This window comes from Scyliorhinus torazame, unplaced genomic scaffold (genome assembly GCF_047496885.1).
Source record: "Scyliorhinus torazame isolate Kashiwa2021f unplaced genomic scaffold, sScyTor2.1 scaffold_650, whole genome shotgun sequence".
In the NCBI taxonomy this organism is placed as follows: Eukaryota; Metazoa; Chordata; class Chondrichthyes; order Carcharhiniformes; family Scyliorhinidae; genus Scyliorhinus; species Scyliorhinus torazame.
Genome location: NW_027308377.1, coordinates 70,001 through 96,351, shown reverse-complemented (window position 1 = coordinate 96,351; position 26,351 = coordinate 70,001). Strand labels below are relative to the sequence as shown.

The 26,351-nt window shown below is 46.5% G+C and overlaps 1 protein-coding gene across 1 annotated transcript in view; it reads left to right on the top strand.

The window, feature by feature from the left end:
- Nucleotides 1–822: 822 nt before the first annotated feature.
- Nucleotides 823–26,351, top strand: part of LOC140406572 (uncharacterized) — a 93,969-nt gene continuing 68,440 nt past the window's right edge. Inside the window, exons 1-6 of the mRNA XM_072494571.1 lie at nt 823–849; nt 1,559–1,775; nt 12,337–12,663; nt 16,147–16,242; nt 20,322–20,349; nt 22,180–22,232. Coding sequence (XP_072350672.1) covers nt 823–849; nt 1,559–1,775; nt 12,337–12,663; nt 16,147–16,242; nt 20,322–20,349; nt 22,180–22,232 — 748 coding nt within the window. The remainder of the gene's footprint in view (nt 850–1,558; nt 1,776–12,336; nt 12,664–16,146; nt 16,243–20,321; nt 20,350–22,179; nt 22,233–26,351) is intronic.

Below are 26,351 nucleotides of genomic sequence, written 5' to 3'. Positions count from 1 at the left end.
GCGCCACGCAAAACGCGATTGTGCCGAGCTGGCCGCTTCCGTGAATCGCGGGAGGGGTTCGGACCGGCGTCGCGGGAAAATCTGTCGAGCCAGGTGATTCTCTGAAACGGCTGGGGAGCAGAGAATCGCGCCCCGGGTTTTCCCCATTGTTGGCCCCCCATGACATCGGGAAACGCACGCCGCTGGGTGAGCTGCCAGCGTGGCGGTTGATCCCGCCGATGGAGAACCCCTTTCTTCGGATCTTCACAACGAATACATTAGTTGAGAGAGATGTATCAGAGCTGTGACCCTTCAACTTCTGACCAAAACGAAAGTAAAAGCAAGTCTCCTGAAAGAACATTCCAGAGACAACTCAATCAATCAATGCCTGTCCTCGGGAAGACATCGGCTGGATTCTCAATCGGAGGGATGCTCCGCAAAGGCGACAGCTCACGCCAGCAGAATTCCCGAAGGCGTGGCGGTACCCACATTGGAATCTGCATTTGTCGGCTGGCATACCCAGAGTGTATAATTCCTGTCCGTTCCACTTCCTCATTTAAATTTCCGTTTTTTTAAAGGGCAGCAGTTGGCGCAGTGGTTAGCACTACTGCATCCCGGCGCCGAAGTCCCAGGTTCGATCCTGGCTCTGGGTCACTGTCCGTGTTGAGTTTGTACATTCTTCCCGTGTTTGCGTTGGTTTCGCCCCCACAACCCAAAGATGGGCAGGGTAGGTGTATTGGCCACGCTAAATTGCCCCTTAATTGGAACTAAATGAATTGGGTATACTGAAAGTATTCTTTAAAAATCCGTTATTATTTTCGCTTTTGCCATTTTTTTACATGGATGACCTTGCCTTTAATTGACGAACAGGTAAGTCCAGCGGGATCTGCTTTTGGTCCAGCCTCAGCGATCACCCGTACTGAGTAGCTTTGTTCGGGACAAATCAGTTGTCCAAAAAACCATAGGGCCCGGAATCTCCGTCCCGCTGCCCCCATTTTCTGGTGTCGCGAGTACCCGCTGGCAACAGGATCCTCCCAGAGGATGCTTGTAGTATAGCATTGTGCCCTCACTTGTAATATAACATGATTTGATAATGGGGAAAGCTGATTAACACCTGGTTGAACGTTACTATAAACATTTGAGTAAATAATTCGGAATGTGTTGATATCTACTCAATGCCCCTTGGTGCTTGGAGTGGCGATCGTGCATTCTAACATCTTTGCACAGAGCGTTTTATGCACAATATCCATAACGAACGGTGTGAGACACGTGATGTTAAAAGTACTGGTATTGTCCTATCAAGATCTGTATCAAAAAAACTATAACAACTATGCCTGTTAATTTGAATGAACGTGAGTTATTGAAAAATCTAATGCCGAGCTCTCCATACACCAACATTGAAGTTATTCCGCTACTGTTGTTGTGAGTAGTTAGTCAGTTTATAATAACGTGGTTAGCGTGGATTGGTTTCCTTGGATAAACATTTAAAAATGTATTTTCTTCAGTTTATTTGCAGAAACCAGTCTTAACTTTAAATCCATCCTTTGGGCAGTTCATTACTGGAGAGAAAATAACGTAGAAGTGTCGCTGTTACTGTCCTGCCACACGGATCGAATATTATAGCCTTTCGACGAATAATGTTTTGAAGGAATATGATATAAACAAATGCAACAGACCATTTGAAGATTTGCTTGCTGTAGACAAGGGTGGAACTTATACCTGCCGGTGCCTGGCCGTGGGAAATGGACAATGGACGGAATCAGATCACAGCAGCCCCGTTCAGATACATATTGGAGGTATTATATCAAGTCTGATTTCACCTATGTCTTATATCAATTTCCGGTTGTTCAGAATCTCTGTCAGCCAACGCCGATTTAGGGAAATCCAATTGCTGGGCGAATCTGGTTTGATGCCATAATCGTGGCCGCCACTATGTTCAGGTAAAATCAAAACACCCGGTGCCACGACCGCGCGTCAGTGCGTTCTGCTCCTCCCGTACAGTAAACGCCGTCTCCATATCATTGGCGGGCCTGACCCGCTATTCTTCCGGGTCTCCACGATTGTTACCTCCACTGGGGAATTCCAAGCGGTAAGGTTCACTTGTGCTTTCAAAAATCGTGAAGGAAGCGCCTTGGCTCACGCACGAGAGAGAGTGGGGTTGTGGGAGGGGCCAACATCGCGAAAGTGGGCTGGCAGTTTTACCACTGGCCAGGGGGCTTCTTCCAGGGTAAGTGGAGAAGGGGGCGGCCACGATCTGGGCCATGGGGTAAGGGTGGATGGACACGGAACACCATTCCCACAGCCTGCCCAGCGACCATGCGGCTGTGCACGCCTCTGACTGCCCAGTTTGAACATGGCACCACGATTCGTTTGTTTCCCCCCCCCCCTCCCCACAGGCCATCACTTCAAGGGACCCTCTGGGCCCAGCCAATCCATCTACGGAATGACCGCACTCCAGCGGAAACAGTGCCATCTCCTTGGCTGGGGCAAGTGTGTCTGGGGAGTGGAGCGTGAATATGTGGCTGTAGCGCGTCAGCCTCTCTAGTGTCAATTCCGACTCCGGCGAATTCAATTTTTCAATTGCAATCGATCGTGTTACACGGGGCGCAGTGTTGGCCCTTTAATGGTCCCTGAATAAGTGCTGGTGCGGCACCAGTTTTGATGCTGTGGAACTTCAATTAACCTGCCCCGGCATCAACACTTCATCACATGAATGGAGAATGCAGCCACAGATCAAGGTTGATCCAGGAATATTTCGGTACTTTGCGAAGAGGTATCAGTGTCTTTGCTGCTTTAAGAGGTGCACAAACAGGCCATCAGGGTCAACAACAGAAGAAGGCCATTCGTCTCATTGAGAATACTTTGGCATTCATTCAGATAATGGGGCTGGATTCTCCAGCGGCGTGATCCTTCACTTCGCCAGCAGCACATTCACAACAGCGGATTTCCCAGCGGTGTGTGGGTGCCTAACATGGGAGGCTGGCTTCTCCACGGGCTTGATTCTCCGTTTTGGCCGCGCATAATGGAGAATCCTGCTGGCGGGTCTGGGCGCAGCGTGCAGAAAATCCAGTCCCCCATTGGCCAGCTGCCGGGACGGAGGATGCTGCTAACGACGAGAGCGCGCCGCATCAGAACACGGATCATCCCGTCCCAAATATCCCCTAGGGGATTTTCACAGTAACTTCATTGAATCATACTTGTGACAGAAAGCGATTATTATTATTATTAGTGGGTAGCACGGTGGCGCAGTGGTTTAGTGCTGTTGCCTCACGGCGCCGAAGTCCCAGGTTCGATCCCGGCTCTGGATCACTGTCCGTGTGGAGTTTGCAAATTCTCCCCGTGTTTGCGTGAGCTTCGCCCCACAACACAAAGATGTGCTGGTTAGGTGGATTGATCATGCTAAATTGCCTCTTCATTGTAAAAAAAATGAATTGGGTACTCTAAATTAAAATATATATATAATTCGTAGTATTATTATTAATAATACGATAATCAGCAAATCCACTTTGCCACCTCATTCCCATCGCCCTCCATCCCCTCACTGATTGACAATGCACCTATATCAGCCTTGAACATACTTACCAAGCCGTCTCTATAACTCAGTCCAGTAAATAATTCCACAGATTGCATCCCCTCTGAGAGAAGAAATACTTCGTCATCTGGCTTTAGTAGACGTTTTCTGAGATGATGCTCTCTGGCACTAGGCTTTCCCCTCTCAGCATCTACTCTGTCAACCCGCCCACTCAATTGGGAAGCCTTCATGTCTCACTAAGATTGATTCCTTCTTCTAAACTTCAATAGTACGCTTCCAACCTACTCAAACTCCCCTCATAAGAAAATACGTCCATGACAGGGATCAACCTTCCCTGGACTGCGTACCATGATGGTATCTCTGTTCTTCGATTCCGGGTTCCAAACTCATCACTGTGTTCCAGGCGTGGTCTAATTTGTGCCTTGCATAGTTTAGCAAGTCATCCCTATTTTATATTGCGTTTACTTTGAAACGAAAGTCAACATTTCAATTGCCTTCCCCATGACATTCTGAACATGTATGTGAAATTTGTGATTAATCCATTTGTATTGCAGCTTTCCGCAGTCTTTCTCCATTTAAATCATATTCAACTTGTTTATTCCTCCTACCAAAGTGCGTACGTTCACATTTCCCTCCATTATATTCCATGTGCCATATGCTTCCTCACTCACCAACTCTGTGTAAATCCCGCTGTAGACATTTTGCCACATCCTCACCATTATCTGCAGACGTGGTAATAGCACATTCAGTTTCTTCTTCCAAATAATTAATATATATTGTAAATAATTGTGGGCCCACCTTGGGTCCCCGCCGCACTCCATTAGTTCCATGTTGCCGTCCTGAAAATTCTCCTCTTAATCCAATGTTGCATCAGTTACCAAATCCTCTATCCATGCTAAAATACAACGCCAAGCCATGGGTTCTTACGTTTTTAAGTAGCCTTTTGTGTAATACCTGATATATGTTTTAAGAAAATTGCCATCCAATTCCACTAGTTTATAGAGAGGTGTGGAGCATTTCATTTCCACGCTGCGATATGAATTATGTATTTTTTCTGCCTGTTTTGTAGACTGAGGTAGCTCCATACAGAAAGGGAAGTGTGTGCAGTGCGGGTGAGCGGACGTGATCAAAACCCAGTTAACACAGAGTGGCTGTTTCACATAGATGTGTTTAATTTCCTACGGTGCATCTTCGAAAACACAGAGTGCAATTTGGTGTTTCTGCATTGCCAACAAACGCGAATAGGAGCTTGCTTAACGCCAACGGCTAATGGCACTACCGTCTTCATTCCTCGAGGACATCCTTCTACTGATGTTCCTAATCGAATTCTATTGTTTTCAATCGATATGATGAAAGTTAAGTTGCTCATACAGTCTCTAAATTTGTCGATTATACAACTAATAATGCAGTGTATACACCTGTCTGTTTTGTTGGCAAATTCGGATTGTATTTTCCCAGGACAACATATTCTTGATGTCAAACGGTGATACGAAACACACATTCTGCCCGACCTCGAATGTTGAGCTGCAGGAAGATTAGGAGTAGACAATTTCCATTCTGCAAGTTGCTTGTTAGGCAAATCATAGCAAATTGAAAGCACTACATTAAGATACACAGTAAGCAAATTTGTGCAGAACACTGGAAGAAATAAGGATTGGTCAACTGTCTAGACGTAACCAAAATAACTCAATAAGTCATAAAGGGGTGAAATTGGCGAGAAAGCAAGATAGAACAAAGAATAAAGAACAAAGAAAGAAAAAGCACAGGAACAGGCCCATCGGCCCTCCAAGCCTGTGCCGAATATGCTTCCCGTCAAAATTAAAATGTTCTACACTTCCTGGGCCCGTATCCCTCCATTCCCATCCTACTCATGCCTTTGTCAAGATGTCCCTTAAATGTCATTATCGTCCCTACTTCCACCACCTCCTCCGGCAGCGAGTTCCAGGCACCCGCTACCCTGTATGAAAACAATTGCCTCGTACATCTCCTCTAAACCTTGCCCCTCTCACCTTAAACCTATGCTCCCAAGCAATTGACACCTCTACCCTGGGAAAAAGCCTCTGACTATCCACTCTGTCTCTGCCCCTCCTAATTTTGCAGACCTCTATCAGGTCGCCCCTCAACCCCCGTCGTTCTTGTGAGAACAAACCGAGTTTATTCAACCGCTCTTCATAGCTGATGCACTCCATACCAGGCAATATCCTGCTAAATCGCTTCTGCACCCTCTCTAAAGCCTCCACATCCTTCTGGTAGTGTGGCGACCAGAATTGAATACTATGCTCCAAGTGTGGCCTAGCTACGTTTTTATACATCTGCAACATGACTTGCCAATTCTTATACTCAATGCCCCGGCCAATGAAGGCAAGCATGCCGTATGCCTTCTTGACTGCCTTCTCCATCTCTGTTGCCCCTTTCAGTGACCTGTGGATCTGTAAAGCTAGATCTCTCCGACTGTCAATACTCTTTAGGGTTCTACCATTCACTATATGGACATATGGACAATAAGGGTATAGTGTTGATGGGCTTTAGAGTGGTTTCACGGGTCGGCGCAACATCGAGGGCCTAAGGGCATGTACTGCGCTGTAATGTTCTATGTCCTATGTATATTCCCTACCCGCATTAGACCTTCCAAAATGCATTAACTCACATTTGTCCGGATTAAACTCCATCTGCTATCTCTCCGTCCAAGTCTCCAAACGATCGAAACCCTACTGTATCCTCTGACAGTCCTCATCGCTATCCGCAATTCCACCAAACTTTCTGTCGACTGCAAAATTACAGATCAGATGAGTTACATTTTCCTCCAAATTATTTATAGACACTACGAACAGCAAAGGTCCCAGCACTGATCCCTGCGGAATACCACTAGTCACAGCCCTCCAATCAGAAAAGAACACTTCCATTGCTACTCTCTGCCTTCTATGACCTATGATGTGGAGATGCCGGCGTTGGACTGGGGTGAGCACAGTACGAAGTCTTACAACACCATTAGCAGGTCTCTGTTGGGTTATGCTAATGGTCGCATTCCTAGCATTGTTTGGCATCTTTGAATTTTTCTATATATGTGTTTCTGGAACAGACCTCTTCATTCACCTGAGGAAGGAGCAGCGCTCCGAAAGCTAGTGACATCGAAACAAACCTGTTGGACTTTAACCTGGTGTTGTAAGACTTCGTACTGTTCTGTGACCTAGCCAGTTCTGTATCTATCTTGCCAGCTCACCCCTCATCCCGCGTGACTTCACTATTTGTACGAGTCTGCCATGAGAGACCTTGTCAAAGGCCTTACTGAAGTCCATATAGACAACATCCAGCGCCCTACCTGCATCAATCATCTTTGTGACATCTTCGAAATACTCTATCAAGTTAGTGAGACACGACCTCCCCTTCACAAAACCATGCTGCCTCTCGCTAATACGTCCATTTGCTTCCAAATATGAGTAGATCCTGAAATAGAAAGAAATTGCGTAAACGTTGAAACTGTTTATGTTATCTGTCTCCCTACATTCGTAACAAAGACATCTTGCAAATTCTGCGGGTAGTTAAAGTATGTGAAATTCTGAAAACAATCACCTACAACAGGGAAGAGGTTCTGGGTTAAGGTGTGCATATAAAGTCTGACAATGCCACAGGAACTAATGGCTGCACCCTCGGCTATTGTTTTGACAGAGTTGAGTAAGAAGACAGCGGGGCTTCGGTTATAACTTGCAATATTACTGTGTTCCGAAACAGGGTCTAGCGGGTTACAGAATAGCAAAAGCTAGCTTTTGCAGTCAGGAATGAGTGTAACAGAAAAATACAGGACAGATTGTCTCGCATCCATGTTCGGAATTTTGTTATAATCCATCGTCGAGTAGATTGTAGCAGCATCATTAGGAAGCGACCATAGAACCCGAAGTGCCAACATGCCATGTGGAACGTATATCAGGTTTCACAGTTTATTGAAGATCGTTGAGTAGGTAACAGGGGGGGCCGATACAGGAGAACCTGTAGGTATAATCCGTTTGATTTTTCAGAGTGACTGGGCGAGGTCCACATTGAAGATGACTAAAGAAAATAGGAGATCGAATTGGTTTTGGAAGAGGGGGGAGCTTTGAAATTGTTATTTAAAACAAATTTTGTAACATTTCCAGAGAGAAAAGGCCCTCTGCAAAGACCCTTAACATAGTGAAAACAAACAGTGGGAAAGAATAAACGTGTTATTAAAGCACGTCCCCTGTCAGCTCTGTTTGCTCTGCCCCACGTGTTCAACTAAACTAACGTGGCTCTAAACGTCCCTCCCCCCCCCTCCCTCAGGTGCCACTGCTGTCGGTTCCCTGCGCTGTTATCAGCGAGTCTGCCAGCGACCTTCTCCCCCGGGGGATCCCTAGACACCCCCCCCCCTTGCCCACTTAAGTATTCTCTGCTCTCCTTCCCGGCTGCCCCACCCAGCCCACAAAAAAAACTCCCCTACCGCCCCCCCCCCCCCGAGGCCTGAGCTGCCAGGACAACCCTGCGCTTGGCCCGAGCCCGTCCCTCCTCCTACTCTCCCTGGGGCCCCCTGGCCTACGCAAGCTACGCTGACCCCTGCCCTTGGCGCCTGTTTGCCTCCCACCTGAGCTCTCGGGCCCTCCCCCCACATAACAAGGACCCATTAACCTGATTGTATCTCACAATGCCCTTTCAAGTCCCTAACCAGCCCCAAACCCATCCCCCTCTCCGAAGACCCGATATCCCGCCAAAAGGTACCAAGCGCAGGGCCTCCTCTAGCCTCCCCCCCCCCCCCCAACCCCCCTCGATGCTATACCCCAAAAACATCCTACAAAATGCGCGCTCCAGCCCCCGCTCTCCATCCCGGATGAAAACAATATTGGATAGAACATTACAGTACTGTATAATTTAACAAACCGCCGCCACACAAAAGCTGAGCCCGCAGAGTCCTTTAGTTCAAGTCCAGCTTCTTCTTTTAATAACAGTCCGCAGCTAGTCAGAGCAAATTAGGTTAACAAACCACCGTCACTGTACAGCACTGAGGAAACGAAGTGCCCTTTAGTTCAAGTCCAGCTTGTTTTCTTTAATACAAGTCCAAACCTGTTCTGGTGTCTCAAAGTAGTAGTGGAGTTCCTGAAACGTAACCCAAAGCTTCGCAGGATACAGCATTGCAAACCTCACCTCCTTTTTGTAGACCGCTGTCTTTACATTGACGAATCCTGCACTCCACTTGGCCAGCTCCGTTCCCAAGTCCTGGTAGATGCGCACCTCGCAGTTCTCCCATCTGCTGCTTCTCTCCGCCTTGGCCCATCGCAGTGTTCCCTGTCAGCAATCAGGTGAAAGTGGACCACAAGGTCGGTCCCTCGTCCTGGACCTCCTTGCCCTTGCCCGGACTCTATTCGCCCCATCCAACTCCAGTGGTCGGGGGGAGGCCCCCGGCCCCATCAGCGCTTCGAGCATACCTTTCACGTATGCCCCCATATGCGACCCTTCGCAGCCCTCTGGGGTGCCAACGATCCTCATATTCTGCCCCTGGCTCTGTTCCCCAGCTCTTCAAGCTGCTCCTGCATCCTCCTCTGGCGGGCATTCAGCTCTTCCCCGTCGTGCTCCAGCTCCGCCACCATGTCCTCCTGGCTGGAGAGCTTCAACTCGACCTCCCTGAGCGCCTTCTCCTGGGCCACCTGCGCATCGACCATTCGGTCCATTACCGCCCTCATCGGGTCCAACGTGTCCCTCTTCAATTCAGCGAAGCAGTTCTTTAAAAACTCCACCTGCTGCTCCCTTGGCCAGTGAGCCTCCGCTCCCTGGTCCCTCCGTCCGCCATGTTTCGCCGCCTGGCCCGGGGTCCCCGCTGCTCCCGCTTCGAGCCCTGCCGCTCCACTCGGACATTTCTGATCCAGCTGCCCCTGGGTGGGGGGGGGAGGTGAGTTGGGGGGGGGGGGAGCCTCTTCCCTCTCGTCGCCTCAACCTAACCAGGTCGCCATGCCCCGCAAAAGTCCGTTCAAAAGGTTTGTTTGCCCATCGCGGGAGGGAGCGATCGGACATGCGACCTTCTTCCTCGATCCCGACCTGCGTCCTGTTTCCTCGAGCAAGAGGTCAAATTGTTAATGGTACAATTATAGAGTTAAAGTGGATTTGTTTGCTAAAATAAGAATAATAATCTGTATTATTGCCACAGGTAGGCTTATATTAACACTGCAATGACGTTACTGTGAAAATCCCCACGGCGCCTGTTCGGGTACACAGAGGAAACATTCAGAATGTCCAATTCACCTAACAAGCACGTCTTTTGGGAGGAAACCGGAGCACCCGGAGGAAATCCACGCAGACACGGGGAGAACGTGTAGACTCCGCACATACAGTGACCCAAGCGGGAATTGAACCTGGGATCCTGGCGCTGTGAAGCAACATGAAAGTAGAGGTGCTCTTAAGGGAAAAAGTATACAGCTATTTGACTGTCGTGCACTTCACCTGAGAAACTAGACGGAGTAATGGAGTTAAAAACTGGTCTTTATTCACAGGCTATAGCGAGGGCTCTCAACATTTATATCCGGACACAAAAAGGACCAGATTCAAGAATGGTCCAGACAGTTATACTTTTGAGATTTCATTGCAGGAAATTAGCATATACCAGTCATTTATTACTAGTTATAGCTATCCAACCCTGACTATCGATTCGGGTAACATCATACATAGTATATAAGAATGCTTACCCGATCACATTGAAGGCACGCTTGCTTAGTTAAGCTATGCAATCATTCCAAAGTCACGCATGCTATCTTTCCCTTGAGTGATATTGGTGATCGTATATCTGAGTTTAGCCATTAAATCATCTCAATTACATTTCCTATCAGCAGTCTGACTGGGGCCATCACAATGGCACCTAGTTACACTTTGTAGAATGGGCCTTTTTTCTCGGCTGAAAACTGCCTTCTCAGAGACACGGTCTGTCCTTGTACTATCTCTCACACATTGCAATTCCATAGTGTGAAATTGAACAATTCAATTTCTCCAATCAAATGGTGTAACTGCAGGCGTTCCCAAATGTTTGCAGTACACTCTCTCCTACATATCGATGCCCACATTGTATTCTGCAGATGCAGAGCTTTTCATCCGGTTCGTAAATTATAACTAGTTGAGTATCACAGGGTCACTTTTGGTGCCTTAACTAGTTATATTCCAGTTGAACAACTACAACAGACGGAACAGATGTATAACTGAGAACCCGAATTTGAGAGCTGGCATACAGACTAATAGGCTGCGGTTGCCAAGTGATATCGTCTCTTGGTTACTAATGCAGCGACCCAGTGTAATGCACTCGGGGCCTAGAATCGATTCCCACCACTGCACATGGTTCAATTGAATTCAATAAAAATCTGGAATTATAGATGGAATGATGACCATGAATCAGCATCGCTTGTCGGCATTGTAGCACAGTTGCTAGCACAGTTGCCTCACAGTGAAGGGGACCCAAGTTGAATTGCCGGCTTGGGTCACTGTCTGTGCGGTGTTTGCACGTTCTCCCCGTGTGTGCATGGTTTTGCTCCGGGTGCTCCGGTTTCCTCCAACAGTCCAAAAATGTGGAGGTTTGCTGGATTGACTATGCTAAATTGCCCGTAGTTTATAAAAAAGGTTTGGTGGGGTTACTGTGTTACAGGGATAGGGTGGAGATGTGGGTTTGCGGTAGGGCTCTTTCTAATGGCCGGTGCAGACTGGCTGGGTCGAACGACCTTCTTCTGTACTGTAAGTTCTATGACATTATGATTCTATGATAACCGAAACACTCCAGTACGGGCATCATCATGTGGACCCTTTCCAGTGCTGTCACATCCCTCATACAATGCGCATCGCAGAACTCCACACAATGTATCTTGACTTGCAATTATTGATATCAGTGGTGCAATATCTGGTGTGCAGTCTTCAATCATCTTCCTCCCTGCTGTACACTGGCACCTCTCGAGTTATCGATATAATCTAGCGGCAGCTCCCTGTCATTATCGGCAGACTCCCTGGAACCAGAGCAAATGGTGGACTGACCCACATTGGTACACAGGCCTTGGGAGTTAACATCTGGTTAGTTCCTTGTGGGTGCCTTCTTACAGTTTGCAGCTTCGGCTAAACAGCGTGTATGTGGAACACAGATTGATAAAGAAGTCGTAACCCCTTCAGCACTTCTGGGATAATTAAAGTTTTTTAAATTAATTTCAAATTAATACCGATATAATGTTTTTACCCATATCAAAACCTTTCCGTCCAATTAGGGACTGTCAAAAAATTCTGGTCAAAGCACAGACAGCAGACGTCACCTGAACAAACGAAAACACCGTTGAAATTTAACCGATTTCAATTTAAGTGATGTACATTAAAAAATGTTTAAGCTGAACCAAATGCGCGTTAAATCTGAGATTCAAAGGAGGGGATTTGAAGAGCAGTTGTGGAGGAAAAGACTAATATGAAATATAAGAGAGCAGGCACGATCCGTGATGTTTCTCAGGCATATTAAATTTGATATTAGGCGATAGCAACCAGAGAGACCAGCGTCAACCTTCAGGAGAAGGATGGTTACAATTTAGTGCCATGAGAGGTTGATGGCTGAATACATTGTTGGGAGATGTGCATGATCGCATAGCCAATTACACTTTTCGAAAGCAGGTGAGTTCAATTCAAGTGCAGACGCAAAGTGAGATGTCAATAATTAAAGTCTTGTCAATTGGCTATATTTGTTCAGCATTACGAAAACGTAATATTATTTTTTGGGGAATCAAACAAATTAATTTGTTTCTTTTTACTTATGTCTCTCGCGCGACATACCTCGTCTTCTGTTTCACAATTTTCGTGAATGTTTCTGTGTGTTACAGATGAACTCTCGCCACCGTCCATTAAAAAGGTCCCAGAGTCTGGTGAAAAGGCGAACACTGCAGATGTTCATATTTCCTGCCAAGGTGAAATCCGCCCCACAGGTGGAACATTTCACTTATGTAAAGGACAGAACAGAACATGTGTTCAGACTCGTAATGTCAACGTATCGAATGTGATATTTACCATCAATACTTTGGAAAATAATTCCACAGGAAATTACAGCTGCCAATATGAAACAGACGTTCCACAAGGTCGTAAGAATTCTTCATTCAGTGAATATGTCGAGATTGTTGCGAAATGTCAGGACGGACGCCGATTACAACAAGGTTTTTATATGAGCAGGAGTCTGCGTGTGAGGAGATGGATGTATGTGTGTCAGGAGTGCGGGTGCGTGAGAGGAGGACCGTGTTCGTGTGTGCGAGGACTGTGGGTGTGGTAGGAGTGTGTTTGTGTGTGATTGAGAGGAGGACGGTCTGTGTGAGTGTAAGTGTCTGTGTGTGAGAACGAATGTCTGTGAGCGTGATGTAACGAGGCGTGAGTCTGAGGAGGGGTGTGTGAGAGAAATGTGTGTGTGTCTATGAGGAGCAGTGTTCGGCGCGTGAAGAGGAGTGTGTGCGAGTGAAGACCATGTGTGTGAGATACGCGTGTCTGAGTGAGGGGTGTCTGCGTCTTTGAGCTGTTCGTGTGACGAGGAGTGTTTATGTTAGGAGGTGCGGATGTGTGACTCGGGATTGTGTGTTTGTGGAGAGTGTGCGTCTGTGAGAAGTGCATGCCTGAGGAGGAGTGCCTATGAAGAAGAGTGTGTGTGTGAAGAGGATGTGTTTGAGGAGTATGTGTGAGGAGCAGAGTGTGTGTGAGAGAAACGTCTGTGTGTAGGGAGGGGTGTGTATTTGTGCCAAGTGTCTCTGTGAGGAGGAGGATGTATGTGTATGGTGGAGAGTGTGCATGAGGAGTGGTGAATCTGTGTGAGGAGGGAAGTGTGCGTGAGGATGAGTATGTGATGAGTGCGTGTGTGAGGAGGAGAATGTGCTTGAGAGTAGTGTGTGTGAGAAGCGTGTTTGTCTGTGAGGAGTGTGTACGTCACGAGTGCGTGTGTGTGCGGAGGAGTGTGTGCAAGGAAGAGTGTGCGTCAGTGAAGAGGAGTGTGGGTGTGAGGAGTGCGTGTGTGTGTGAGGAGAAGTGTGTGCAAGGAAGAGTGTGCGTCAGTGAAGAGGAGTTTGGGTGTGAGGAGTGTGTATGTGAGGAGTGCGTGTGTGTGTGAGGAGGAGTGTGTGTTTAAGGAAGAGTATGTACGTGAGGAGGAGTATGAGTGTGAGGATGAGTGTGTGTGTGGCAAGTGTCTCTGTGAGGAGCATGTGAGTGCCACGAGGAGTGTGCGTATGGAGGCGAGACTGCATGAGGAGTGGTGCGTGAGTGGGCGGTGTGTGTGTGAGGAGGTGTGCGTAAAAGGATTGTTAAATACGTGTGGGGAGGTGTGAGTGTGAGGAGGTGTGAGTGTGAGGAGGACTGTGTGTTTGTGAAAAGAATGTGTGAGGAGGATTGTGTTTGTGAAGAGTATGTGTGAGGAATGTGTGTGATTGAGGATGTTGTGCTTAAAGCGGAATGTGTGCAATCAACGAGCAATGTGTGTGTTGCCGTGTGTGCGCGTATGAACAGTGTGTGTCTGAGGAGGTGGGTGTGTTGTAGAGGAGAATATCCGTATGCTGATGAATGGAAACTTTATTTCCATTCATTCGCATACAACATATATTTCTTATTGACCCAATGTATATATCCTGGGGAGATTTTGCTCAATTGTCATACATTTAATTTCTTGGTTCTTGCCTGTGTTCTGCGTTTGGTAAATCGTAAACAGTTACCGGCTGATGTGTTGCAGTTCTTGACTTTGGACACTTGACCAATTTATGTCCAGTCTTTGCGAACTACTTAATAGGAATGATAACATACATGGGAGTGCAGAGAAGCTGTCTGTTTGTCCTTAACACGTCAGTGTTAAAGTCTCCCTGGCAGAACACGCAAAGGTGACAGAGAGATTAAATTCTTCACCTGACGTCCATTCGAATCGAATGGCAAAGAAATAAAAACTTTCATATATTCTCCGGGGTCAGGTCCATCTCACAACTGAACTGATAAATCATCAACAGATGGTAATGACCTGGTTCGCATCCCACCATGATAGAGGGTTGAAATTTGAATTCAATAAAAAGCTGGAATAATTAATCCGTCAGACTTTCCTTTCGGAAGCGAAATCTTGGCCTGCTACAAGGTTTCAGTGAATCACAATGCAGATTGGAGGAACAGCACCTCATCTTCCGATTAGGTACATTACAACCTCTGGATTCAACAGTACGTTTCACAACTTTAGGCTGTGGAATCTCTCCACCCCTAAACCCCATTTTTAGTTCTAACAGGTTACTTTCACTTCATTTTTCCCCTCCCCCAACCCAACCCACTTGGGCCATCTCTTTTATTTTCCTTGTCCTTTGACACACTGCCATTAACACATCCTGATCTATGTTCTGCCATTAACACATCCTGATCTATTAATGTGCCATTTTCAAGACCCTTCTTAGCCGAATCACCTCCATTTACATACCCTTAGTTTTTTTGTCCACGACTACTTTTCAACCTCCACCTATCTCCAGTCTTCTATCCAGCCCTTCTGTTCCACGCTCCCTCCGCAAAACAGTACACATATCATTCTATTTGCCGTTCTCTCTATCTTTGCCGGAGTCATCCAGACTCGAAATGCTAGCTCAATTCTCTATCCACAGGTGCTGTCAGGCCTGCCAAGGTTGTCCAGCACGTTCTGTTTTTGTATCGTATTCCCACATCGGTAACAATTTGTTTATATCTGAGCCTTACCTGGTCAGATCAGGGGCGTCATTCTCCGACCCCCCGCCGGGTCGGAGAATGGCCGTTGGACGCCGTGAATCCCGCCCCCGCCGAAGTCTCCGCTCCCGGAGATTGGGCTGGGGCGGGAATCCGGCCGCGCCGGTTGGCGGGACCCCCCGCTGGATTCTCCAGCCCGGATGGGCCGAAGTCCCGCCCAGGAATTGCCTGTCCCGCCGGCGTAAATCAAACCTGGTATTTACCGGCGGGAACAGGCGGCGTGGGCGGGCTCCGGGGTCCTGGGGGGGGGGGCGCGGGGCGATCTGACCCCGGGGGGTGCCCCCACGGTGGCCTGGCCCGCGATCGGGGCCCACCGATCCGCGGGCGGGCCTGTGCCGTGGGGGCACTCTTTCCCTTCCGCCTCCGCCACGGCCTCCACCATGGCGGAGGCGGAAGTGACTCTCCCCATTGCGCATGCGCGGGAAACTGACAGCGGCCGCTGACGCTCCCGCGCATGCGCTGGGAAACTGACAGCGGCCGTTGACGCTCCCGCGCATGCGCCGCATTTCCGCGCCAGCTGGCGGGGCAACAAACGCCATTTCCGCCAGCTGGCGGGGCAGAAATCCCTCCGGCGTCGGCCTAGCCCCTCAATGTTGGGGCTCGGCCGCCAAAGATGCGGAGACTTCCGCACCTTTTTGCCGGCGCGATGCCCGTCTGATTTGCGCCGGCTTTGGCGCCAGTCGGCGGGCATCCCGCCGTTGGGGGAGAATTTCGCCCCAGATATCTGGCTCCAATTCAAATTAGTGGAGCACACTGATGTTTCCCCATGCAATAGTGTTCATGCATTACAACGTTGTCAAAATCACCCCAAAATCAGCCAGGCACCACCAAACACACCTCCTGCTATGATACGTGTCTGCTGCAAATGCTGCAGATTCAACTTAATTCTTAACATGTCTTTTTTTTCTATGGCATAGTTCGTGCACAAATGTTTGCGATTTCCGTCGGATGTGGAGCTTTGATCGTCATCTTACTGATTGTGGCGCTCATTTCTTTCTTCATCGTGAAGAGAGGTAGGCAGCACAATGTGATACGGATTACGTGTACCGAGTTGTTCAAAATGATGTGTTGGTTTGCGAGAGGGTCCAGAGGAGGTTCACAAGAATGATCACCCCAATGAAGGGCTTATCATATGAGGAACAGTTGATGACTCTGAGTCTTTACTCGATGGAGTTTAGAGGGATGAGGAGGGGGAATCTTTTTTAAATGTGCAGAACACTGAGAGGCCTGGATAGAGAAGACGTGAAGGGTTTGTTTCTCCTACAAAGATGAGCTGGAACCCGAGTAAAGCCTCAGACTGAAGGTACGATCCTTTAGAACAGAGATAAGGAGGACTTTCTTCAGCCAGAGTGTGATCAATCTGCGGCACTCATTGCTGCACAAGGCAGTGTACGAATAGTCACTGAGTGTTTTCAAGATAGAGATATGTTCTTGACCAGTAAAGGAATCATGTGTTATAAGGAAAAGTCAGGACAATGGGTATGAAAAACACATGAGACATGATCAAATGTCCGGGCAGTCTCGATGGGCCGAATGGCCGAACTCTGCTCCTATATGGCCTTATTATCTTGCGTCTTCAAAGGAATATACATATATATATAAATAAATGACGAAATTTAACAGCAAAAAGACTTTGCAGAACGATGGGTTCAGAAATAACTATGAAAACAGGAACAGTAGCAAAATTGCTCTGAAAACCCTCTCCCAGAGCTCGCCAATGCTCTGAAGCCTGACCAGGTATAGGTCCATCAATTATGGATGACAAAGGCATTTAAGAAAATTCTACTCCAACTGACACTCCATGAAAACTGGTATTCTCAAAATGTGGCGCGGTCTTGTAAACATTTAGTGTCCCTCCATCAAATTGGTTGCAAAAGGTAACACAGTGAGCTAATTTTGAATCGTACCGTCTCTCTGCAATAGAGTTTGAACATTATTGAATCACACCAGGATATTGACATTTAAAATAGTTTGCAACATTTGAATCATCACTTGGGAAACAACAGAAACGCGAGTTCCACCATTAACAAATTATTAGGCAATGTAATGATTCATTGAAAACAGCAGCACTGAATATCAGGCTCCGCCTAGAGCAGATGTCATCTTCGGTACTCGGACCAAAGAGGCACTTGTGCATTTCCTACCCATCGCATTGGTATTCAGTCGAATTGACAAGAACAAAATCTAATGAACGTCACGGACAGCAAACGGCTGTCAATACTAACTTCGTTAAAAAATATCGTATTTTTGTCAAATCACTTTTTCTTTGACCATTTGGATTGAAGTGAGTACCAGCATTGTCATAGATTATCATAGAATTGACAGTGCAGAAGGAGGCAATTCTGCCCAGGGTGTCTGCACCGTCTCTTGGAAAGAGCACCCAACCCAACGTTAGCACCTCCACCCTATTCACATAACCCAGTAACCCCACCCAACACTAAGGGCAATTTTGGACACTAAGGAAAATTTATCATGGCTAATCCACCTAACCTGCACATCTTTGGACTGTGGGAGGGAATCTGAGCACCCGGAGGAAACCCACGCACACACGGGGAGAATGTGCAGACTCCGCACAGACAGTGCCCAAGACGGAATCGAACCTGGGACCCTGGAGCTTTGAAGCAATTGTGCTATCCAGAATGCTACAGCGCTGCCCATTGTAGTCCAGTTCTTCCAATATCTCATCCGCCAATGTTACTGCACCCAGCAATCAACTCTTCAGAAGCGATCAAGTATTGGAGTGAGTAGTCAGGGTGAGATAAAAGGGACCAGAGTTTATGGGGAGAAGGCAGAAGAATGGGGGTGAGAAAATATCAGCCATGATTGAATGGCGGAGCAGAGTGGATGGGATGAGTGGACTAATTCTGCGTCCATGTCTTATGGTCTTATGACTGTTTTACTCTAGTTCTCAATGCTCAATTATAGTCGAAGTGGCGACAGTTTAAAAAGCGCGACGATAGAATTGTCCGTTTCGCACACTGTAGGTAGTCGCGATTTGTTTCTTTTGTATGTTTCTATCGTTGCATTTCCAAGTTGACGCATAGTTAAAATTATTTTAAAGCATGTAATTCAAGTTTGCCGAGAGTTGATTGGCGGGCAGCTGTTACGCTCCTCCATGATGTTAATACTGGGCAAGTTGCGCGGCACGGTAGCACACTAATCAGCAATGCTGTTTCTCAGCGCCAGGGACCTGGCTTCAAATCCAGCCTTGGAAGACGATCTGAGCGGACCGTGCTCTGTCTCTCCGTGGCTGGGTGGGTGTCATAGATTATCATAGAATCATAGAATTGACAATGCAGAAGGAGGCCATTCGGCCCATCGAGTCCGCACCGACTCTTGGAAAGAGCACCCTACCCAAGGTCAACACCTCCACCCTATCTCCACAACCCAGCAACCCCACCCAACACTAAGGGCAATTTTGGACACTAAGGGCTATGTATCATGGCCAATCCACCTAACCTGCACATCTTTGGACTGTGGGAGGAAACCGGAGCACCCGGAGGAAACCCACGCACACAAGGGGAGGATGTGCAGACTTCGCACAGACAGTGACCCAAGCCGGAATCGAACCTGGGGCCCTGGAGCTGTGAAGCAATTGTGCTATCCACAATGCTACCGTGCTGCCCTCCAATGCCCTCCAACTTCTCCGATTTCCCCCCATAAAGATGTGACGGTTAAGTAGATTGACTAAATTGCTCATTGGTGTCCAAAAGATGTGTAGACTAAATTGGTTGGCCATGATAAATTGTCTATTTGTGTCCAGGTATGTGCAGGTTAATTTATGGGGATGATTTGGGTTTGACGGGGAAGTGTACCTCAGTAGGGTTCTCTTTTTGATGGTTGGTGCAGTGTTTGAACTGTAAGGATTCTGTGATTTCACGATTTTTTTGAATCGAAGACTCGTTTCTCAAACCCGACTTGATAGATCCGAACGTTTGGCAGCATTTGGGAAGAGACGAAGGTAATTGACGATTCAAGTTTGTGTGACTCATCTTCAGAGTTAAATCGAGGGGGAGATATGATAGACTTGTGCTGTTGAACAGGGGGTTGAGCTGGTGAGGAAAATAGGTCAGTGATAGGTTCGAGCTAGCGAGATTAGACCGAGGGCAAAGATGGACAGAGGGCATAGGGAATCTTAATGGTGCTGTTAAAGACTAAAACAGTTGCTGATAGTGACATAAATGTGATGTAACAGGAAGTGCTCGTAGTGGAACATCCATCTCATGAACACTTTCTTTGTTTTATGCCAAGATTTGGCTTTGTCAGGTCTCTCACCTAACCCCGACTTTCGATCCGGTCCACTCCATTTAAGATAGTCTAACACCCATCGCATGTCTCCAAATATTTAGTTCAGAAGCCATACGGGATACGGGCTGGAAGTGTTCATTCCGATTCTCCCTCTGCCGTTGCTGCCATACGCCGAGGTCATTTTCAGCATTTTCCCTTTTTACTTTAGATTTCCAGCAGCTGCAGAATTTTTCTTTTTAATATATCCGATTCAGTTTAAGATTTGGTGCGTCAAAGTTGTTGAACAAGGTCTCAAGAGTCAGCTGCTGGATGTTTATGACAAATAAACCATTTATCGATTCAGGAAAGGTGCACAATATTAGACCAGCCAAACGATTAGGAATCTCTCAATGTAATAGAAGAATGCGACTCAGATTTCCACTATTCTTTAGACTCAGATTTATCTTTACGAGCATATAGGCCAGTGACGGAGATTTCACTCCCTGACAAACGGTCCGCTCTTGGGTAGGCACAGGTTCCAATGTTTTTCATGTAGTGGATAATTGAGCTTTTACTTGGTGCTTTTCGCATCAGCATGGTGATGCTGATTGTTATGAAGATTAAGATGCTGAAAGTGATGATGATGATGTTTGCTATGATGATGCTGATAATGATGAACGGTATGTTGATCATGATGATGATGGCTATGATGATAATGCAGATGAATATTATGGAAATTATTATTTGCATCTAGATTCCAAATAAAATCTTTGAAACACGAGTGGCATTGAACGTTTGATAAATTAGCCAAGATTGAAGATTATTTGCCACCCGGTTAACAACTTTTCCCCTTTGATTCTGGCAGGACGAAAAAAAAGGCAGAACCTGGTCAGGTGAGGATATTACATCACGCATATTATTTTGAGATTCACAACTTTATGCAAAGCCCACAGTTATTTGTTCAGGACAGGTGGCAACCACCATTCATCGCTTCCCAAAGACTGGCACTATTTTTACCTCTACATTAGTTTACACTGGAATCAACTTCAAGAATCCCTTCCTTTCTGTTCAACCAATGAACTAGATCCATCTTATGCAACCGCTATTTCGCATACGTTTCGTGTACGTTTTTCGAAACAGAAAACCAACCCTCCGAATTCTCGTTTCAAATGCTGACCGTCCTATTTAATTTGTGATAAATGCACAACTCCCCCGTTCTCTGTTAACACAATTTGATCCGGGACCAGTGACCGATATTGCCAGGTTCCTGCCGACTGAGCCACGTCGTTCTAGTAAATGATTGTAATCACTTTGTAAGATACAGCACCACAGATTTTCATTCACAATCATGTTTGGGAAACACGTATAGTGTTCAACCCTGGTCGCCACACTACGGAAGGATGTGGAGGCTTTAGAGAGGGTACAGAAGAGCTTTACCAGAATGTTGCCTGGTATGGAGGGCATTAGTTATGAGGAGCGGTTGAATAAACTCGGTTTCTTCTCACTGGAACGACGGAGGTTGAGGGGAGACCTGATAGAAGTCTACAAAATTATGAGGGGCATAGACAGAGTGGATAGTCAGAGGCTTTTCCCCAGGCTAGAGGGGTCAATTACTAGGTGGCATAGGGTTAAGGTGCGAGGGGCAAGGTTTAGAGGAGATGTACGAGGCAAGTTTTTTAAACAGAAGGTGCCTGGAACTCGCTGCCGGAGGAGATGGTGGAAGCAGGGACGATTGTGACATTTAAGTGGCATCTTGACAAATACATGAATAGGATGGGAAAAGAAGGATACGGACCCAGGAAGTGTAGCAGATTTTAGTTTAGTCGGGCAGCATGGTCGGCACAGGCTTGGATTGCCGAAGGGCCTGTCCCTGTGCTGTACGTTTCATTGTTCTTTTGTTAAACTGCTCTACCAGGGAATCCATCCTACAAAGACTGCAACTATATTTTGTGACTGTGACTATACGTTGGTTCTCACACTTACAAAATTACATCTTACTTCACTGATGGTTGACGTCTGTGATTATTATCATGCCCCCCTTTCTCATTCTTTCTGGAATCCATAGATTCCCTACAAAGCAGACACCCATCATTCAGACCGTCGCGTATCCTCGACCATCTGAAAGAGCACAGCAGATAGGGTCACCACTGCGCCCACACCCATCCGCCCGATCCCCATTGCCCTGTAATCCCAGTTAACCTACATAATTTTGGACACGAATAAAGAAGGTTACCATGGCCAATCCATCTAATGTACCCATCTCTGAACACGAACGGGAAATTTTGGCATGGCCAATCCATTTAACCTTCACATATCTGAAAAGAAAGGGGTAATGATAGCATTGTTAATCCACCTAACCTGTACTGTGGGAGTAAAACGAAGCACCTGGAGGAAACCCACGCTGATACGGGAGGCCATGTAAACTCCACAGCTGCCGGACTCCAACCTGGGTCCCTGGGTGATTTGAGGCAGCAGTGCTAAATACCGCGCCACTGGGCATCCCACCGCCAATCTCCATGCTGAGGAAAGGTTCTAATATCTATTTACTTCGCAAAATTGTGAATGCCCATCACTAAATTTTGCCTACCTCAGGGCTATTGTGTTTAATGTTGAATAACTGCAATTAGCCCACTTCACACCTTTCTAAAACATGTGTATAATTAATAAACATTAGTTCTGGTCAACATTTCGAAATCCTTAGTATATTTGACTTTATTTTGCAGAATTTCCACTACAACGGATGTAGAGAGGCGCCATGGAAACAAGAATTGCAAGTGTAAGTGTAGGATTCATGCTCGAGGTCGGGTTCAATTACGTGGATTAAAAATAATATTGTTTTGTCCGATTCATATGGCGGTAAACCGTTAGTGACCATCATAATACTGGTTGCTGTTCAGTGCAGCGGATGATAGAATATAGCATTGGAATGTCTCAAACATTCATTGGGAGTACCTGACCAGTAGTCGTACTAAATTTTGTTTTGGATTTTGTTTGTTGCCACGTGTACCGAGGTACAGTGAAAAGTATTTTTCTGCGAGCAGATCATTAAGTACTTGAAAAGAAAAGTAAAGAAAAGAAAACACATAATAGGGAAACACAAGGTGCACAATATAACTACATAACACCGGCATCGGGTGAAGCATACAGGGTGTAGTGCTAATGAGGTCAGTCCATAAGAGGGTCATTTAGGAGTGTGGTAACAGTGGGGAAGAAGCTCTTTTTGAGTCTGCTCGTGCGTGTTCTCAGATGATTGTATCTCATGCCCGATGCAAGAAGTTGGAAGAGTGAGTATGCGGGATGGGAGGGGTCTTTGATAATGCTGCCCTCTTTCACGGTAGCACAGTGGTTAGCACAGTTGCTTCACATCTACAGGGTCCCAGGTTCGATTCCCGGCTTGGGTCACTGTCTGTGCGGAGCCTGCACGTTTTTCTCGTGTGTATGTGAGGTTCATCCTGCGCGCCGGTTCCTCCCACCATCCAAAGATGTGCGGGTTAGGTGGTTTGCCCATGCCAAACCTTCGTGTCCAAAAAGGTTCAGTGGGGTTACTGGGTTGCGGGGATAGCATAGAAGTGTGGGCTTGCGCAGGGTGCCGATGGGCCGAATAGCCTTCTCAACTGTAAATTCTATGATTCTCTTCCCAGGCAGCGGGAGATATAGATGGAGTGAATGGATGGGAGGCAGATTGGTGTGATGGATTGGGCAGTGTTCACGACTCTCCGTCGTTTCATACTGTCCTGGACCGAGCAGTTGGCACACCAGGCTGTGATGCAATCAGATAGGATGTCTTCTATGGTGCATCTGTAAAAGTTGGTAAATATCATTGACGTGGCCTTATGCAGAACTCCGACAGAAATTGGGCAGAATTGCATTTCCGAACTATTTCCACCCACGCACAACTTTCTGACTAATTCTTTTTTTTTCATTTAGCGTACAATTTCATTTTTTTAAATTAAGGGACAATTTAGCGTGGGCAATCCACCTACTCTGCACATCTTCCGGTTGTGAGGCCAAAACCCACGCAAACACGGGGAGAATATACAAACTCCACACGGACAGTGACCCAGAGCCTGAATCCAACCTGGGACCTCGGCGTCGTGAGGCAACAGCACTAACCACGGCGTCACCGTGTTGCACTCACATTCTGACAAATTAAATCAATGACTGTGAGCTGGGAGATACCAGATTGATATCCTTTCGATTGCGTTCCCTCGTGTCCAAATTTAGCACTAAAATAATTTATGAAATTGCAGCTGATATGGGGACACATTGTCGTATTAGCTGCGTTTATAGGACACCAGGGCTAGTATGCGGTCCATTCCAGCTCCATTTGACTCGACGTCACAACACAAATTAAGCAACAATTCATATACATATCTGGGGCATCACGGTGGCGCAGTGGGTTAGCACTGCAGCCTCACGGCGCCGAGATCCCAGGTTCGATCCCGGCTCTGGGTCACTGTCCGTGTGGAGTTTGCAAATTCTCCCCGTGTTTGCGTGGATTTATAAGAACATAAGAATATAAGAATTAGCAGCAGGAGTAGGCCATATGGCCCCTCGAGCCTGCCCCACCATTCAATGAGATCATGGCTGATCTTTTGTGGACTCAGCTCCACTTTCCGGCCCGAACACCGTAACCCTTAATCCCGTTATTCTTCAAACAACTATCTATCTTTGTCTTAAAAACATTTAATGAATGAGCCTCTACTGCTTCACTGGGCAAGGAATTCCATAGATTCTCAACCCTTTGGGTGAAGAAGTTCCTCCCTAACTCAGTCCTAAATCTACTTCCCCTTATTTTGAGGCTATGCCCCCTAGTTCTGCTTTCACCCGCCAGTGGAAACAACCTGCCCGCATCTATCCTATCTATTCCCTTCATACTCTTATATGTTTCTATAAGATCCCCCCCCTCATCCTTCTAAATTCCAACGAGTACAGTCCCAGTCTACTCAACCTCTCCTCGTAATCCAACCCCTTCAGCTCTGGGATTAATCTAGTGAATCTCCTCTGCACACCCTCCAGTGTCAGTACGTCCTTTCTCAAGTAAGGAGACCAAAACTGAACACAATACTCCAGGTGTGGCCTCACTAACACCTTATACAATTGCAGAAGAACCTCCCTAGTCTTAAACTCCATCCCTCTAGCACTGAAGGACAAAATTCCATTTGCCTTCTTAATCACCTGTTGCACCTGAAAACCAACTTTTTGCGACACATGCACTAGCACACCCAGGTCTCTCTGCACAGCAGCATGTTTAATATTTTATAATTTAAATAATAATCCCTTTTGCTGTTATTCCTACCAAAATGGATAACCTCACATTTGTCAACATTGTATTTCATCTGCCAGACCCTAGCCCATTCACTTAGCCTATCCAAATCCCTCTGCAGACTTCCAGTATCCTCTGCACTTTTTGCTTTACCACTTATGTTAGTGTCGTCTGCAAACTTGGACACATTGCCCTTGGTCCCCAACTCCAAATCATCTATGTAAATTATGAACAGTTGTGGGCCCAACACTGATCCCTGAGGGACACCACTAGCTACTGATTGCCAACCAGAGAAACACCCATTAATCCCCACTCTTTGCTTTCTTTTAATGAACCAATCCTCTATCCATGCGACTACTTTCCCCTTAATGACATGCATCTTTATCTTATGCAACAATCTTTTGTGTGGCACCTTGTCAAAGGCTTTCTGGAAATCCAGATATACCACATCCATTGGCTCCCCGTTATCTACCGCACTGTTAATGTCCTCAAAAAGTCCCACTAAATTATTTAGGCACGACCTGCCCTTTATGAACCCATGCTGCGTCTGTCCAATGGGACAATTTCCATCCAGATGCCTCGCTATTTCTTTATGATGCTAGAATACAGCATCTTCCCTACTACCGAAGTTAAGCTCACTGGCCTATAATTACCCGCTTTCTGCCTACCTCCTTTTTTAAACAGTGGTGTCACGTTTGCTAATTTCCAATCCGCCGGGACCACCCCAGAGTCTAGTGAATTTTGGTAAATTATCACTAGTGCATTTGCAATTTCCCTAGCCATCTCTTTTAGCACTCTAGGATGCATTCCATCAGGTCCAGGAGACTTGTCTACCTTTAGCCCCATTTGCTTGCCCATCACTACCTCCTTGGTGATAACAATCCCCTCAAGGTCCTCACCTGTCATAGCCTCATTTCCATCAGTCACTGGCATGTGATTTGTGTCTTCCACTGTGAAGACCGACCCAAAAATCCTGTTCAGTTCCTCTGCCATTTCCTCATCTCCCATTACTAAATATCCCTTCTCATCCTCTAAAGGACCAATATTTACCTTAGCCACTCTTCTTTGTTTTATGTATTTGTAGAAACGTTTACTATCTGTTTTTATATTCTGAGCAAGTTTACTCTCATAATCTATCTTACTCTTCTTTATAGCTTTTTTAGTAGCTTTCTGTTGCCCCCTAAGGATTTCCCAGTCCTCTAGTCTCCCACAGATCTTTGCTACTTTGTATGTTTTTTCCTTTAATTTGATACTCTCCCTTATTTCCTTAGATATCCACGGTCGATTTTCCCTCTTTTTACCTCCCTTCCTTTTTGCTGGTATAAACCTTTGCTGAGCACTGTGAAAAATCACTTGGAAGGTTCTCCACTGTTTCTCAACTGTTTCACTATAAAGTCTTTGCTCCCAGTCTACCTTAGCTAGTTCTGCTCTCATCCCATTGTAATCTCCTTTGTTTAAGCACAAAACTCTAGTGCTTGATTTTACCTTCTCACCCTCCATCTGTATTTTAAATTCCACCATATTGTGATCGCTCCTTTCGCCCCCACAATCCAAAGATGTGGACGGTAGGTGAATTGCCACGCTAAATTGCCCCTTAATTGGAAAATATGAATTGGGTACACTAAATAA